This window comes from Crocodylus porosus, unplaced genomic scaffold (assembly GCF_001723895.1).
Source record: "Crocodylus porosus isolate Cpor-Errol unplaced genomic scaffold, CroPor_comp1, whole genome shotgun sequence".
NCBI lineage: Eukaryota > Metazoa > Chordata > Crocodylia > Crocodylidae > Crocodylus > Crocodylus porosus.
In genome coordinates, this window is record NW_017728921.1 from 23,757,744 (window position 1) to 23,775,301 (window position 17,558).

Genomic DNA, 17,558 nt, shown 5'->3' on the forward strand with positions numbered 1-17,558 from the left:
AGGGTTGGAAGGGACCTTAGGAGGTCATCTCGAAGCAGGTTCATCCCTGACAAGATCATCCCAGTCAAAGCTTTGTCAAGTTGGCCCTTAAAAACCTCCACGAATGGAGGTTTCACCACCTCTCTGGGTAACCTGTTCTAGTATTTTACTACCTTCCTAATGAGGAAATTCTTCCTAATATCTAACCTCAACTTCGCTTGCTGCAACTTGAGACCATTGCTCCTTGTTCTCTCATCTGCCACCACTGAGAACAGTCCAGCTCCATCCTCTTTGGACCACCCCTTCAGGGAGTTGAAGGCTGTTGTTAAATCCCACCTCAGTCTTATTTTCTGCAGACTAAATGAGTGCAGTTTCCTCAGTCTTTCCTCATAAGTCATGTCCCTCAGCCCCGAACCATTTTTGTTGCCCTCTGCTGGACTCTCTCCAATTTGTCCACATCCTTTCTGTAGTGGGGGGCCCAAAACTGAACACTATTCCAGATGGGGCCCCACCAGTGCTGAATAGTGAAATAATCACTTCACTTGGTCTGCTGGTAATGCTTCTACTAATGCAGCCCAGTATGTTGTTAGCTTTCTTGATAACAAAGGCACTCTCTTGACTTACATCCATCGTATTGTCCACTGTAACCCCGAGGTCCTCTTCTGCAGAATTGCTGTTTAGCCAGTAGGCCCCTAGGCTGTAGTGGTGCATGGGATTGTTCCATCCTAAGTGCAGGACTTTGCACTTGTCCTTGTTGAACCTCATGAAATTTCTTTTGGTTCAATCCTCCAATTTGTCTAGGTCACGCTGAATCCTAGCCCTACCCTCCAGCTTATCTACTACTCTCTGCCAGCTTGGTGTCATCCGCAAACTTGCTGAGAGTGCAATCTATCCCATCTTCCAGACCATTAATGAAGATATTGAATAAAACCAGCCCTAGGACCAACCCCTGGGGCACTCCACTTGATACTGGCTGCCAACTAGACATTGAGCCATTGATAACTACCTGTTGAGACCAACAATCCAGCCAGCTTTCTATCCACCTTGCAGTCCATTCATCCAGCCTGTACTTCTTCACCTGGCTTGGAACAATCCTGTAGGAGATAGTATCAAAAGCCTTCCTAAAGTGCAGGTCTTTCCACATCCACAGAGCCAGTCATCTCATCATAGAAGACAATCAGGTTGGTCAGGCATGACTTGTCTTTGGCAAATCCGTCCTAACAGTTCCTAATCACCGTCTTCTCTTCCGAGTGCTTAGAAATGGATGCTTTGATGCTACAGCACTTTGTTGCTCTACAGAAATACAGTGCTGGGGGGAACTTACATTCATAGCTCCCTGGCTGGAGCACTACAAAGTTGCCACAGAGAGATGCTCTGTAGCCAGGGTGTGAAAGGGAGTTGCTCTGCTTCCCCTGCTTGCTTCTACAGGGAAGCCTGCCAGCGAGCCCTATCACTGAGAGCCTGCTGTTCCCTCTCCCATCAAAGAAGGGGGACTGGGCAGGCTACCAATGATCACCCGACAGCCAGTCTCTGACAATGTGGGCAGCGGTGGTTTCTGCTCCCTCTGCTGCTGGGGTAACAGCAGTGCAATGGTAGGGACTGAGGAGCAGAGCTGACAGCCAGGTGTGGAAAAGCAGGGCTGTCACTGTGAGATGCTGCTCTTGATTGGGAGCTGTAGCTCTCCTTGCTTTCCGCTGCCCTGCAGGCACGGGGAGCTCTTGGTTGCTGCTCCCCCGGAGTCTGGAGCAAAGGTGGCTTTGGTGAGGAGTGCCCGCTGCTGCCCTGCTGCTCTCCCTCTCCTGCCCTCCTTGGAGGAGTGGGGGAGAGTGGAGGACTGGGGATGCCAGAAAAGCAAGAGAAACCTCCTGTAGTGCTACACGTAACTGTACAAATGTTACATGTTCTGCTACAAACAAAGTGCTATAGAGCAATTCCTAGTGCTTGCACCACTCCGAGGGCATGGATGGCACCTCAAATACAATGTCTGCTCTTGAGCATCTCTTGCAGGAGAAAATGTGCTCAAATGATCACCTGCAAAAACCTCAAATGTATGCAATGCCTTTAAGAAGACCTTGAAGTGGCAGCCTGATCCAAACACAGAAATGGTCCCAGTTTTAAATAAAATGGATGTTCAGCTTTATCCTATTCTTTTCCCATCTTATTTCCCTGTGACGTGCTCCTTGCAGGGACTGTGATTTGTCACTCATTGTCCACAGCTGCTTTGGCCATAAGAACATGATTTCAAGGCTGTAGCATAACTTGGACATGGTAAATCCCATCTGCACTGAAATGCCAAGCCTGTGTCACGTTGTGGGGCATTACTGTCCTGTAACTGGAATCCTGAAGATGGTTACGCAGGAAAGGAGTCCTGAACAGTTCAATAAAATAAAAGATTGGAGAAACATACGTTACAGCTTAGGCAGAAACCAAGAAGAATTGTGAGGATTTCAGTGGTGTCTGCACGCTAGACATTGGTGCCTGGCTCTTATGTGAAGCTGGCCCTGTGTATCGGAAGTCAAATTTAGGGATCAGCATTGACTCTGTGCTATATTATACCTGCTGTATAAGAAAAGCCAATTTCAGTGAGATCAAATACAGAAGGTGTAATGGTTTGAACCTGACAGTGAAGTGTGATTTTATAGCTCTGGGAAAAGAAATGAGGAAAGAGGCCAATGTGTTTCCGTCATGCGGCACTGGTGTTTTTGAAACACATACAGCGCTCATAGCACATATAAGGAGACAAAGCAGGCCCAGTCTCCAGTACGTGCTCTTGAACTCACAGAGTGGGTGGGCAGTAATCTTGAGGAGAGGTTTTGATGTCACTTTAACCTACCACTGCCTTCACCCCAGTCCAGAAATTACAGCAACATCCCATCTAGCATATTCACTGTCTTACCCGATCCAGTCTCTGAACTCAACACAGTTAATCGTTGTTACCAAGCCTTGATACAGGTAACTAAAGAACATAGCCAGGGGGTTCTAAGCCTTGGTGTTTTCAATACAAAATCTGGCCACTTGCTGGTAAGATCATCCAGATCCCTATTTCTGCTGGGAGCTTTGCTCCAGGAATGCAGTGTTTGGCAGGGCTTCATGCTCAGGATGTCATGTCCAATTTTTATGCATTAAATATCCACTTCTGAACACTGAAAATGTTACTTTGCCTAATGTATGAGCAGTGGTGGCGAGAGAGAATATTATTTGGGGGGCGGGGGGCGGCTAAGGGTGCAGGGGACAGTACAGAGAGGCGCAGGGCAGTACGGGGCCACCTCTCTCCTGCAGGGCTGTTGCGGGGCCAGCGCATGCTGGGGGAGCTGGGTGCAGTGCTACGGTGTCACAGTGGAGCAGTGGAGCTGCGTTGAGGGAGCTAAGCCCTGTTAGGCCCGGTCTTCTGCCACCTATGTGTATGAGCTATAATTTGCCTAAGAAGAAACATCATAAACTGGGAGCCATAAGTTGACACTGTGGTACAAAACATAATCGACTGTAAAACTGTCACTGTGTATGAAAAAGACAAATTTATTAAGATCTAAATATTCACTCTGAGGCTACAGCAGAATAAATGCTGTTACAAACAAGTAAGCACTAGGGTCTAACAATTTATACTGCTGATAAACAGCTCTCTGGTCTCATAGGTCTGCATGTTTTGAAACACTTAATGTTCTTGAAGTAATTAGTCAGATGCCATTTTAATACAAATTCCACCAGAAAGTTACAATCAAATGCATCACCTGTGACCACTGCAAGATAATTCATTTAATCAGATAACTCTGGGAAATAGGTAAAACAAAACAAAAAAAAGGAAAAAAAAAAAGAAAAAAAAAGAAAAAAAGAAAAAGAAAAGAAACCCCCCCCAAACATATACTTGTTAAACAGTAAGGTAAGTTTAGCAGCATTTCAAAAATTTGAAAGTCCAAAAGGCTCTGTTAATCATGAAACCCTCAAATGCAACAGTCTGAGGACTAGAGCCTATCCTGTGAGCATAAAGTGAAGGGATGGAGAATCATTATTTATCTGTCCGGGAAATGGGATGTCCACAGTGTGCAAAAAACAAAGACAGACAAATGTGGGTAGCGTCATGGCTGTATTAACATTTATAGTTCAGCATCTGTTACCTCTTGGTTGTGCTGGTGGATTCCCACTTAGCCAGAGAGCCAGGTTAGGCTATATAGTGTAGGGAAAGCTGTGGATAAACTACAATTTCATGCACCTTGGGCTAGATTTTGGCTGTATATTTAGATCCTCTGTGCTGCTCCAACAGTTTTTGTGGTTGTAAAGGGACTGAAACTGCCCACAGCGGAATTACCAAGTTGTCCCTTAAAACAACCTAAACAAAAGCATCTATGCAACTCCAAACGCATGCTTCCATTTGGCATTTCTATGAACCAGAGCTACACTCATACCCACTGTTCAACCTAGAGAAAAGAGTCTAAAATGCTGCTTGCCATTTTTAGCCAAAAATAATGATTCTATGTGGCTTGCTAAATAGCAGTGATAAGCAATCCCTTCTGGGTGATATAGCTCACGATGGCTTTAGAGACAATGTAAATCCTGATTCAGAACCTGAATATGAACCAAAACCATGAGTGAACTGACTTCCATGCAGCAATATTTGCAGCAGTGGTTTGTACACCTCCTTTGAAAGAGCCAGTTATAGCCTGATCCTTTAATGAACTGTGGAGGGACACTGTGATAGTTCTCGTAGCTTATCACACCAATGAGGAGCCTACAGGAATGCAGGATCTGTAAAAACGGTAAGCAGGCATCTGTACCCCCCAAGCTCCTCTACATGACTGAATCAGCTCAGCACACTTGCACATGGTTACCGCTTTTTACCAGCCCCACAAAACAGCTTAAAGTGGCAGTTTTGAACCATGCTATGTTCCTACATACTGAAGCCTGAGGTCTTCCTTTTTTTTTTAGCAACTGCTAACCTCTTCTTGACCCCTCAGGTGAAGCACTCATGACTTATTGCCACTCACACTACCACCAGCATACTTCATCTGTTGACTGTCAACTCAAGGTGTGAACAACTGATCAGCTCCCATCCCCATCAGCATGGCACCAGTTCACTAACTCTGTTCTAATGGCTGTTGGGACAACTGCTGCCCAGCTGTAAGCATACTTAGGTTATTTCATGTGAGGCTTTTTGACTCCATAAGACAGCCAGCCTTTTCTGTAAACCACCAGTGAGTGTTTCAAAGGCTATTTCAACATCATTCAAGAGGAATGCACAGCAGGTAAGGCAGCACTGAAGTTGTATTTTACAATAGCAACTGTACTTTTGCAATTTTAAGGTATTTACCAGCTCCATCAAAGAAGAGGAACAAATATTTTTTAGGTATAACTGATCCCTTGGGCATAGACTCCTAAACATCAGCAATGCAATGCACTCAAAGGGACTGCTGACCTGTTAGAAGGGCGGTCCCTTTGGGTTCTTCAAATTGAAAACCTTTGCTCTTCAATACTGGAGTAACTCCAGGAGGAAATTAAACGTCAGATCTTTCTGGCAACGGATGGGGATAATCCCAGCTTCCTGCTCAACAGTCCATTCGTAATAGAGCAGCTTTCAATGACAGCATATGTCATGTCCGAGGCCAGAGATGCTGATGCGTAGATGAAGCCTACAATCATTGTATTACAGAATAATGAGTTAGTGGAAAAGCACTTTGAAATAACTCAGGTATGAAAGGAGCTACCTAAAATCACATTACTCTAGTGTATAACTGACGATTACCCTGAATGTCCCCTTACTCATTCTTAACAGTGCACAACATTAGATGGGATTTTTTTAATTTTGTTCTTGAAGCTGTGAGAGAGAGCCACTGGCCGTGCTCACAGCTCTCCCGAGAATCGGCAGTATTATTTAATTTTTAAAGAAAAATGCAGTAAGATTGTAAATTAGCTGTGCACCACACTTTGGGGCTAGAATAGGGCGGTGCCAAAATAAGCAAGAGACTCTTAGAGAATTGTTCAATCACCCAGAGAGCTCAGTACAAAATTCCTGACATAAAATACTGAAGTAAAAAATTAATAAAAGAAACCACAAGGTTGTGTGATGGGAAGTGGACAGGTGTGGACATGAAGTAATGTTGCTGAAACAAACTAGCAGCTCTAAGAGAATTAGACCCTTATGCAGGTGAGGTTTTTCAGAAGAACTAGTAGAGTTGTCCAGCTTGAGATTATAAGAGTTTTCATCATTAAACCTGAGTGAATTTGGTTTGTTCCCAAAGACCCCTGGCTTCTCCATAAAGCACTGAAAATAAGGCAGAAATCATGCAAATCAGAACTGGGCTTCAAGTTCTTCACCAGCATTATCTTACAGTGAACACTAACACTTCGTTTGCTGCAGATGGTGGACATATGCAAAACTCCCTTTTCCAAACTATACTGAAGCCTGGGATGAGGTCTGATGACCTGTGCCGTTTCAGCATGTTTGGAGTAATCATTAGATCAAGCTTTGAAATCTGATGGTCAGCGCAAGGGAAGAAAAATCTGAGGTACAAAGGAGGATCAAACTCTCTTAACACCCAGTTTTTCTGTTCAAAGGAAAACTGCATTGATTGTTACAGAACAGCACCTGATGCTGCTAATTTTTATGTCCCCTTCCCCCCACAACCTGGCTGGGATTCTAATACCGGTAAAACCAACCATAATATATATTTTTTCTTCTAAAAAAATAGGCGCATGTTCCTTGCAAAGACACACAGTGGAAAAGAAAGCAAGAGGAGGCTTTCAGTCTTTTTTATCAAAGGCATCAATGTCTCTGTTGAACCTCAAATATTTCGCCTAAGGATAGGAAGGTAAAATAAAAAAATAGAAAGTGTGTTAGCAAATGCTCCCATGCAAAACTCTAAATTTTATTCACTTTTATTTATATATTCAACAATTCTAAAGTATTTACTTCTTGCTTTGACAAAAATGAAAAATATAGGAGCACTTTACTCTCTTTAGGAGAGAAGGGTTATATATACAGCTATGGAGAGATATCAGTTCCTCCTTTACATAAAAAGAAAAATAATATTAATAAAAAAGTGCTTCATTGATCAAAAAAGACTAAGAGCTGCAAGCATTTATTCACACTATACATCACAGACCCAAAAAACCCGTATCATAACCTCTTGGCACCTGTCATTAGGAACTGCAGAATCTTAGACTTAGTTCTGACCGTCTACTTGCACCACAAAACCACACCATGTTAGTGTGCAGAACTATACCATGTCCCCTAAAATCAGACTTCTAATCACAACCTCAATGGAAAAACCAGAGCGATAGGAGCTGTGTATTACTCTGGTTCCTGTTCCAACTTTCTCTGTTTTACCTGAAATTGTAACATCTAGAGCAGTTCCAGGAACAATTGATTCTAGATACAACTCAAACTGGAGACCCTGTCTTTCTGTCTGCTCTTCCCTACCGATGATCTGAAAGTGTTTCAAAGCATGTACCAGGGAAGAACTCAAGGAGTCTTGTTACCAGCCCCTTTGTAATTTAAGTACATAGGCTGCTATGTGAAACAGCTTGAAACATTCATGTATGTCTTGTGAATCTTTAGCTTAACTCTACAGCAGTTTATGCTTCTTTCTCAAAGAGCGAGGAAAGTTCAGCTGTCAAAAGTAAAAGGCCTTGACATTTCTTTCCCATTAGGTGCTACCAGACATTCTCTCTGTGTGAGCTTCACTCTAGGTGATGTTTTGATGCTTCACTAACAGCGAGTATCCGTCTTGCCCAAGATCCATTATAATTCCTTGCACTTTCATACTAAAAATTTTCAAATACTTCAGTGGGATTTGTTCTTTTTGAGAACATCAGAAGCAGAAGCTGTCACAACTTAAATTTGGACAATAAATCATGAAGCAGAATGTTATAATGTGCCTTTCTTCTCCAAACTGCACTAAGCAGTGTTTATCAAAAGGCAGAGACATGGGTACAAACAGTTCTTTGTTAGAGAGACTCACACTTTATTGAGGTGACTTATAAAAGCATGGAAAAATCCATGATTTGTTTTATTCTGGATAGGGCCCTTGGTCAGGATTTTCATGTCTGGAGTATGCAGACCACAGGATGAAGAGAAGGAAATGTTTCACAGATGGTACCAGAGGCGGTATGCTACCTTTTACTGGCTGATAGCCTGAGGGTAATGACATTTAGTTAGCATATCACAGCTGTCCTTTAGTTGCTCTGGGTTATCTCATTAAAGTGTGAGTCTGATCTACAGTATGATATTCATCCTATGTTAGTAGGAACCAGGTGAATGTACTATTAGTGAAACAGCTCTGCCTTCTGTGTAAACCACCCTAAAAATGGAGCAAGGGTAGAAGTTTAAAAGCCGCCTAATTTCCCAAACATCACCCTTTTTTTTAAAAATAAATTGCGTTTACAGAATCTTACATAGAGATGCCAGTGTAAAACCAGCCCCAAACAAGCAGTCTGTTCAATCCCCTTCCTTCTCACTTCCCTCAAACAAGCGCACACTTTCCTTAGCCAAAGGTGTCCAGATGTTTCCACTCAAAATAACAGCCAACTTGGCTAATGGCAATAACACATGGATTATATAATAAGTATGTACAGAGCCACTGAGTATGGAAATCTGTGATTGATTCCCCTTTCACGCAGGGAGGATAACTAAACCCACTCTAAGAACAGAGGGGGAGAGTGCTCTCTTGGGAAAGAGATTCCCATTTCTTCTAGCAGCAACAGTTTCCCAAACAGCAGTTTCTGGTTTGGAAGTAACAGGAGTGACTGAAAGCACTAGCACTGACACTACAGGTATTCACGCTCTGCACGCCATCTCTGGACTGATCCCCCTCCTCTCCTTTCCTCCATAAAAAGGAAAAGTCTGTCTTCAACACAGCAGTGGGAGTGCCAAAAACATCAGGGAGACCTGGCTCTGGACCCAGCCTCCTTTCCCACTCTACAGTCTTCCAGCAAACCAAAAAAAAAAAAAAAAAAGTATATATTATATATATATGTACACACAAACAAGATAAAAAGGAAAGGGGGGGCAATAGATGGAAATGAAGAGTCCCACAATCCAGTAGTACATCCTAGAGCTCTGATCCTCCAAGCAGTGTTCCATGCCTTAAACTCCAAAGTGCATGGCTTCTCCAGTCCTACCAGCATCAGTTCACCAGGCATGTGTGAGTCTGTGTAGGGGAAGATTAGCACTGTCTCTCTTTCCCATTCCTTCCAGGCTGGAGCTTTAATTTGAAGTGGCAGTGATGGGTTTATCCAGTTCAAGGTCAAGGCTGGAACAACTGGGGTGCAAGCTGCTGTAGCAAGATTTGCAGACTCTGCTGGGTTCAAAGAGCTGTTGACTAGGAACTGGCACCTTCTGGTTACAGCAACTGGAACAAAAGACATTTCCACAATTCCTTGAAGCAGGAACAAGAAGAGGAGAGAGAAATGGAAAAAAATTAGAAGCATATTAACACAGCTACTCACGTTTTAACCTGACACTACCTCTTAAGTGCCTGTGAAAGTGGCTAGCCCGGGAGACTGCAGTTGTATTTTTTAAGTAACAGAGCACAGGCAAAAACAGGGCAAGCTTCCCCACCCTAGCCTACACCCATGTTGCAGCACTGATGGGACCAGCTCTATAGCTAAGGTAGAGATTGAAGGCTAAATACTTTTACCTGTTATATACCAAAATGGCACATATTCAGCTGCATATCTGCAGTTTTTGGAACTTACGCAGAGTTTTCAATTCAGCTCTGCATACTGCCACTAAACATACTCAGTATGGCTCTGGTCTGCCTAGGCAGCTGTGCAGTGAAACAGATTTGCCCATGTATACCCCCTAAGGCAAGGTAAGTCACAGGATTTTACCTGCAGAAAAAAAAATGAGGATCCAGTATTCAAGGCTGGACCCAATGATAAGGACACTTATCCAGGAGGCCCCAGTTTCTAGGTCTCCCTCACACATGGGGTTTGAATCTGTGGCTCTGCTTCCTGGCACCAGTGTGGCACAGGCAAGTCTATATGCACAGCTTTCTCCAGCACTTCTCTTGGAGCTGGGCACAGCCAGCCCAGAGAGGGAGTTATATTGAACCAGAAGCAGAAGTGTAAGACAGAGCATGTGGTTCACTGAGATGACTGCTGCTTGGCAATGAAGGGCAGTCAGGGCAGCTGAAGGCTGAGCTGAGTGCTGTCCCTGCTCCTAAAGGGGCAAAACCTGTCTAATACTGTTTATACAGTCTAGCCAATGAAATGAAAAGTGCCGTCTGGCCAGCTTCAGGAGGAGGGCTGGAGAAGAGGCTGCCATGCTTCCTGAAGGTCTGAACAATTTTCTGGGGATTAGGAGATGTAGGTTCAAACTCCTTCTGGTTACGGGGGACATAAAACCTAGGTCTTCTGCTCCCAGGGCAGATGCTCTAACTATTAAGCTACTGGGCTAAAAGGCTGAAGGTCCCTCATCCCCCCCCCCATTTTACCTTGCATGGTGCTCATCCAGGTTGATTCTGTCACCCATTTTGCTCTGTGGTGAATGAGAATCCCAAATGGGACTGCAGTTACGTGGCAATGGACATGCCATTTAGGCCTCACTTTCCACTTGTAATTCAACCCCTGGCCTCTCTTGCTGAGTGCTTTAGGTGCCTAAATCTTACTTTCAAAGGGTCTTAGATGCCTAAATCACTGATGCTCGTTTGAAAATGTTCCTTAGTTCTCAGTGTGTGTCCTGGGACCCTGGCTGAGGGCCCGGGCACTAGAATAAGTTACCACGAAGTAAAAAAGCACAGGATTTACAGCACAGCAGCTGCTTTATGGTAACTGCTCACAGGCATGCTCTCAGGTAAAGAGAAAGCTAATCTCTGTCTGGCTGCTCCTTGATGAAAGAGAAGTAAGTTACTGCAAGTTAACTTTTGTGTACCACTGGATAGGACAGAGGACAAACAGGTATGTGGAATAACTGCCATGTTGTAAACTCCTGCCCATATTTACCTTGCAGTAACTTGTTTGTGGTCCCACAACCTTAAACTCTCACCTAGTGCAAGCTGGCAAAAAGGCTGCTGCAGGGCTCTTACTTTGTTAACTAATAATGTGAGCCAGGTCTGAACAGTGGCCTAACAGAAAAAGGCTCTGGGTTGCTTTACTTGTCTAAAACTGCCTGCTTGGTAAGGATAAGTACCTGGGGGTAACTGGGCCTTTTCCTCCAGCTTCTTACAAGTAAATTCTTTAGAAAATTAAAGTACAAGACAGACAGAAAGTCATAATAAAATTAAAAACCTGTGGTCCTCCCAGTTTCTGCATGATACAATAAATGTGTGTACAGTAGCTCAGTGGAAGCACAGCAGCCCCACACTTCTACATAGAGAAAATGTATGAAAGTCAACACGAATCATGCAAAGCCATGAGATGAGCAGCCACATATCTATCCCATGCTTAGAAAGTGACAGCGACGATGCAACACAATGAACAGTCTTGTACGTGGTCTTGTCAGGTGTCAGTTGGCGGAGGCACACTGGCTCATGCACCTCAAGGGAGCTGTGGATAAGATTTAAATCTGGAAAATGACTGAAATTCTTCTCCCCCACGCCCCCGCAAAGCCTGGCTCTGATCAAGTGAAGCTGACAAGAACTCCAGTTCACAACCCTGCCCTCAAAGACTAGGAAGGCATTATTAAGGCTTTAGCACTGAACTTCAGGGTTCTGACTTCTTCATGTTCGACTCAGAAACTCCCAGGGTTTATCTGCTTGGCTGAAGCCTTTCTCATTAACTGCGGTGGGAAACTGTTGCTGCTGCCAAGAGATTTCTGCCAGGAAGAAAAGTCTACATGTAGCAATCCTGATTCATCTTTTGAGATTACCAGATGCCAGTCACTAATGGAGTGACAGTCAGCAAAGGGAAATCCCATTTTTACCTCCTTACGCCAGCCTCTGGTCTTAATCTCAGCACTAGCAAACTCAATGATGGCTATAGATTTGTATGGTGGTTTTGACACTGCCTCATGGATGCCATCAAAAACAGCTGGAGTGAAAATGACTTAATGCAATATAATACAGAAAAGCCCTGCAGGAAAGCAGTTCAGGTATCCTACAGTCCTGCTGAAGCAATGAGTATTCAGCACAAACTTACTGTTGGCAAACTATAATGAAGAGCAGCCAATAGTATTCTTTAAGATACGTACTGACTTGAAGCAGCTCATCTTACACGTTTGAGTGTTTCCCCCTGCCTAACCCCGTGTGACAGGGCACACCGCTCCAAAATGACAACCCGTCACACTGAAACTCAGTCCCGTACACCCTGGCAGACATCTGCTTCACCTGAGATATGCAAAACAGAACAAACCAAAACAAACAAAAAACCCATCAAATTTGGCTTTCCTCTACAGTGCCTGGAAAATCTTATTCGTCCTGTGAGAGATGGCATTTTCTTTGCCTCATCATAATCTTACTACCACACCTCCCTTGTCTGGCCAGTCACAAACATCTACCCCTTATACTACCGTTCCCCACACTGCTTGTTATTCCTGGGGTATTTTAGTCTCTCTATAATTGTTGGTCATCTCCTTCCAACACACTTCAAAGCTACACTGGGACTGTCCTGTAGCATTCCAGCAATACTAAGGCAAAAAAGGAAAGGAACTGGAAATAAATTGGTGACTAAGCACGGTTTGCTGCTCAAACAAATGATTTACTACTAAAATGAGACTTAGTTTAAACTGAGATGTGTTTATGCTACAAAAAGCTTAATCCTAAATGCCTTCCTGTGGAAACAGCGGCCTGGTCAGAGCTCTAAATCCCTGGCAGGATGTACTATCCATCCACAATTAACTTTTGGTGGTTTCTGGGCAAGTGGAAAACAAAGAAAGGGAATAAAGTTAGTTTGGAAAAGTTATCAAAGAAATACAGACAGACAACAGACAGAGGCTGTTGCAAATGCTCACCAGGTTTGATCAACACGTTCAATGTCCCTGCAAGGAGGGGAGAAACAGCTCAGAAGGGAAAATAGCAAAAGAAGCAAATAGTGGCAATGAGGGACACTGGAGTTTTTTTAAACTGGCAAAAAGTTTAGAATATGTGGTTTTAAAACTCATTTCACCTTCAAAGGGAGAAAGGACGAAGATCCACCCTGTCCAGCAGGATTAATGACAACGTAAATTACTGAAACTTTTTTTGGTCTTCTAGTTGTTCAGGTAGCTTATTACTTACACGTGGTATCTTATAAACCACAAAGTTGGAAACAGTAAGACCAGGAAATGCAAAAACTAAAGGGCAATTGGGAATAAGACTGAAATCCTGAAACAGTTTCAATTCCTTAGTATATAAAAGCACAATAGGAATTCCCCAGAGCACAGACTTGTCTGGAAGTTGTAGACTAGATCCTAAGTGAGAGAGTGAGTCCAGGGAGATACGGGAGGCAAAGTGATGATGCTGAATGGGAACATTTTGCAACAGATGACTAAAATAAACAACCCAGTAGAGAAAAGACAAAGGAAAACACCAGACTTCATCTCTTATCATGTTCTTCAGACACACATTATTTAAATGCTTAGAACATATGCTTTTCATCTGAAGTTATAAAATATATTTATCTACAAACACATAGACAAGGAACCCTAGGAAAATGAAAACTGTTCAACTTCTGTTCATTCTTCCATGGGCTTATCTTTTTAGGAGGACAAAGTGGAAATAAATAGAAACATGGACACAAACCAAAGATTATGTTTTAACTCACTGCTGCTTCTTATGGCAATACAGCATCAAAAATAAACTTTTAAGTTATAGCTCCTGTGATCACCTTGTCAACTGCAAGATTCAGCAAGAAGACTGTATAATATAGTGATATATCTTGATTCCTAAAACTTTAAAATGCAGCCAAAAAACCTGTGATTCCCTGTCTCAAGCCAGAATCAAACTAATCAACAGGCTAGTGATACCTGCCCTTCATCAGACCACTGTGCTGGCTCTATCTAGTATGGCCTTTCTGGGCAACAGATTTTGCGAAGACTAATCCAATCAACCCGTATTCCAGATGTCTGTCTCAAAATTTCTTATACAACTCATGTAATGAGGAGCAAAGAAGAGATGGAGAAGGAAACAGTTTTCTACCCAGTGATGGAAAAAATGTTACTGAGGGGCTGACAGTATTAAATGGTAAATGGACTGTATAATGCTGTATTTTCTCAGGTATAATATACACACGTTTCCCCAAAACCAGCTGCTGGAAACTGGTGCGCGTGTTTTAAGTAGGGAAATACAGTAATAACAATTTCTGCAGCAACAGGGAGGGGGTTGAGAAAGTAATGCTGCACATAAGGCACAGGGAACAGTAAAGGAAGCACACAGCTCCTTGGCTGTTAGCTGTAAACACTTTCTACAGCAGAAGCTCATGCTGCGGAAGCTGCTACTAATTCAGCACGAACTTCTGCACTTCCAAAACAGAGCCAAGCCCAGGCTGGAACAGAGGCCCTCAGCTGACTCTGCAGGTGCTGCTGCTGGATCAGGCTCTCTGCTGACCTGGCAGGCATTTCTGGTTGCCCACCCAGCTCAGCATAACTGGTTTAGCCAGCAGCACCTGCACATCCTACAGCTAGGCAGTAACCCTGCGCAAAGCAGCTAATATTTGCTTCGGATTCAGCTGATTTGGGGGACAGTGATTCAACTTGGTGATTCGAATCACTGTCCTGAATTGATTCAGTTGAATCTGATTCAGAGATCTGGCCGGCACAGAATCGCCTAAATCTCCAAATCAAACAGGCCTCATCCCCTGCCCACTCTTCCAGCCCTATCAATAGCTGTCCTGCCTGGCCCTGGCTTCCCAGCAATTAAAAAAAGGCCTGGCACTCACTGGCTACTGCCAGACAGGGGGGTGATCCATGCTGCCCCCCCACTGCCCCGTGCTGTGTGTGGGGTGGTCTCCATGAGCCCCCATCTGCCCACTCTCCCAGCCCCAGTGTCCCAGCTCTTTAAAAAAAAAGGCAAAAAAAGAAAGCCCCCACTCACCGGCTCCTGCCAGGTGGGGGGGCCATCCCCACTGCACTCGCTGCCCCACACTGCATGGGGGCTCAAGCCCCCATCCCCTGCATGGTCTCCCAGTGCCCCCATGGCTACTTTGCCCCAGCATCGGCTCTTTAAAAAAAAAAAAATGCCCCCTCACTCACCAGCTCTTGCCAGGCAGGGGGGGATGATATCTCCTGCCCCACACTGCCCTGCGCTGCATGGAGGGCTCTGCCATGAGCCCCCAGAAGTCCTGACGGCCACTACAGCTTCTGGTGAGTGAGGGCTTTTTTTTTTTTTTAAAGAGCTGGGACAGCCAAGGGGGGGAGGGCAGAGAGTGGGCAGGGGTTGGGAGCACGAGGCAGACCCCCCCACACAGTGCAGGGCAGTGGGGATTGCCCCCACCTCGCTGGCAGCAGCTGGTGAATGGGGGCTTTTGTTTTTTTTTTTTTTTAAAGAACCGGGAGCTGGGCTGTGTGGGGCAGCCATGGCAGGGGCTGGGAGTGTGGGTACTTGAGGGGGGCACTCAGGGGGGCTGGGGGAGCACGCAGGGGATGGAGCCTGGAAAGAGTCCCCCCATGGCCCCTCCCCGCTTCTCCAGCCCCCCACCCCAGTTATCAGCATACAGTCTGGGTCCAGCTCCCTGCAGCGGCGAGCAGGGACCGCTCGAATCTCCAGATCTCTCTGCAGCTCTCTGAATCTTTTCCGAATTGATTCAGAGAGCTTCAAATTGATTCAGACCTTTTTATTAGTCTCTTGATTCAATTCAGATTCGACTGCCAAATCAGGCCAAATCTCCGAAACAAATCAGCACCCAAAGCTTCGCACAGCTCTACTAGGCAGCTAACAGAGCAGCCACAGTCTTTTGCTCTGCCCATAACTGCAGTTGCCTGTGTCTTCCCTGGGAAAATACTGTACTTAACAGTATTTTCAAGGAAAAATCTCTACTTCTTCATCCTGCCTTTCAAAAACGAGGTGCGTGTCTTATTAGGGAGGCACGGTGTACTTGAGGAAATAAGGTAGTTTATAACATTTACTTATGAAACTATGTTTGCAAACAGCAGGCTGCCTCTGAATCAAAACTGAAGGGAAAAAAAGGTCTGAGTATGTTTCAACAGGTGCAGAGCTGATACGAGTTGCTATTTTTGAAGTAGATGCTATAAACAAATGGGAATTCAATTAAGGAAGCAGCCTTGTCTTTCAAAGCTGAGTTCCTTGACTTCAGCAGTGAATATAGACCTTATACTTTAAAATTTCTTTTGTTTTTGTAACTTACCTGCAGTGGTGCTTCCTGCTGGCAAGCCAAAATGTACTGTCACAACCATAGCAATGGGCAGCTAGGTGATCTGGAAGCCATCGTGTTACCTGTGAAACACAGAAAACAAAGACAAAGGTATCAAGGACACAGCACTTATCTAGAGGGCTACAGGCTATACTGGCAGGATAGATTGGGGAAAAAAGGTGGGGGGCATTGCTGTATACGTTAGGGAACATTATACATCTTTTGTAATAAAGATGGGGACAGAAGAAGGACAGATCAAAGTCCTATGGGTCAGATTTCAAGGGGGTAGGGGTGAAAGGGACTTGGTAGTGGGGGTCTACTACAGACCCCCACACCAGGAGGAGGAGTTGGACCTAGAATTCTTGAAACAGCTCTTAAAGACAGTACACTCAAAGGACCTGGTTGTCATGGGTGACCTAAATTACCCAGACACCTGCTGGGAGGAGCAGTCAGCTAGGTCTGCCCATTCACCTAGGTTCCTAACCTGCATACAGGACCTGCATCTAACACAGGAGTTATGCAGTCCCACTAGGGGAAATGCCTTATTTGATTTTGTGCTGGCCACAGAGGAGGACTTGGTGGGGGATCTACAGGTACAAAGTAACCTAGGGGATAGTGACCACCAATTGACAGGATTTACTATCTGATGAAAGATGGGTAAGACAACTAGTAGGGCAAAAGTGCTAGACTTCTGAAAGGCCAGCTTCAACAAGCTCAGGAGATTAGTTAGAGTGGGACAGAGGGATAATCACATCTGTGAGCTGGGAGTCCAAGAAGGGTGGGAGTTCCTCAAGGTACTGATCCTGCAGGCACATAGGGGTATCATCACAGTACACACAAAGGGAGGCAAAAGAGCCAAAATACCTTCTTGGCTGAGCAGGGAAATTAAGAAGAGCCTTCAGAGGAAACTGTGGAAGCAGGGGGCAGCTACCAAGGAAGAATATACCTGCTTGGCTCACGCTTGCAGGGAACCAGGGAGGAAGGCCAAAGCAGATACAGAACTCAAGTTGGCAACAAAGATTAAGAGCAACAAAAAAGGCTTTCTTTAAGTACATAGGGAGCAAGCAGAAGGTGCAGGGTAACATAGGGATGCTAAAGAATGGACTAGGGCAACTCGTAACGGATAGGATGGATAAAGCGGAGCTCTTAAATGATTTCTTTGCATCTGTATTCCTAGATACAGATACAAACACACCTCCCAACAAGACTTTAGTCTGGTGTGAGAGAAATACCAATCCAGCAATGGTTAGCACTGACCTAGTGAAGAGGTACTTGGAGGGGCTGCCTGTATTTAAGTTGGCAGGCCCCGATGATCTTCACCCAAGGGTACTAAAGGAATTGGCTGGTGTCATAGTGAAACCACT

At 44.5% G+C, this 17,558-nt stretch overlaps 2 protein-coding genes across 6 annotated transcripts in view; one reads left to right on the forward strand and one right to left on the reverse strand.

The window, feature by feature from the left end:
• LOC109312925 (acyl-CoA dehydrogenase family member 11-like) overlaps positions 1-7,032 on the forward strand; it is a 31,951-nt gene extending 24,919 nt beyond the window's left edge. Inside the window, exon 15 of the mRNA XM_019539289.1 lies at positions 6,329-7,032. Within this exon, the coding sequence (XP_019394834.1) occupies positions 6,329-6,389 (61 nt within the window). The 3' untranslated portion in view covers positions 6,390-7,032. The remainder of the gene's footprint in view (positions 1-6,328) is intronic.
• Positions 7,033-7,264: 232 nt separating this feature from the next.
• Positions 7,265-17,558, reverse strand: part of MTMR3 (myotubularin related protein 3) — a 188,146-nt gene continuing 177,852 nt past the window's right edge. For 3 of the 5 annotated variants that reach the window (XM_019539285.1, XM_019539282.1, XM_019539283.1), the window contains 3 exons: positions 16,189-16,277; positions 12,860-12,886; positions 7,265-9,347 (listed from right to left, as the gene is read on the reverse strand). In XM_019539285.1, coding sequence (XP_019394830.1) covers positions 9,176-9,347; positions 12,860-12,886; positions 16,189-16,277 — 288 coding nt within the window. In that variant the 3' untranslated portion in view covers positions 7,265-9,175. The remainder of the gene's footprint in view (positions 9,348-12,859; positions 12,887-16,188; positions 16,278-17,558) is intronic. The other 2 variants (XM_019539286.1, XM_019539284.1) reach the window with 1 other exon arrangement.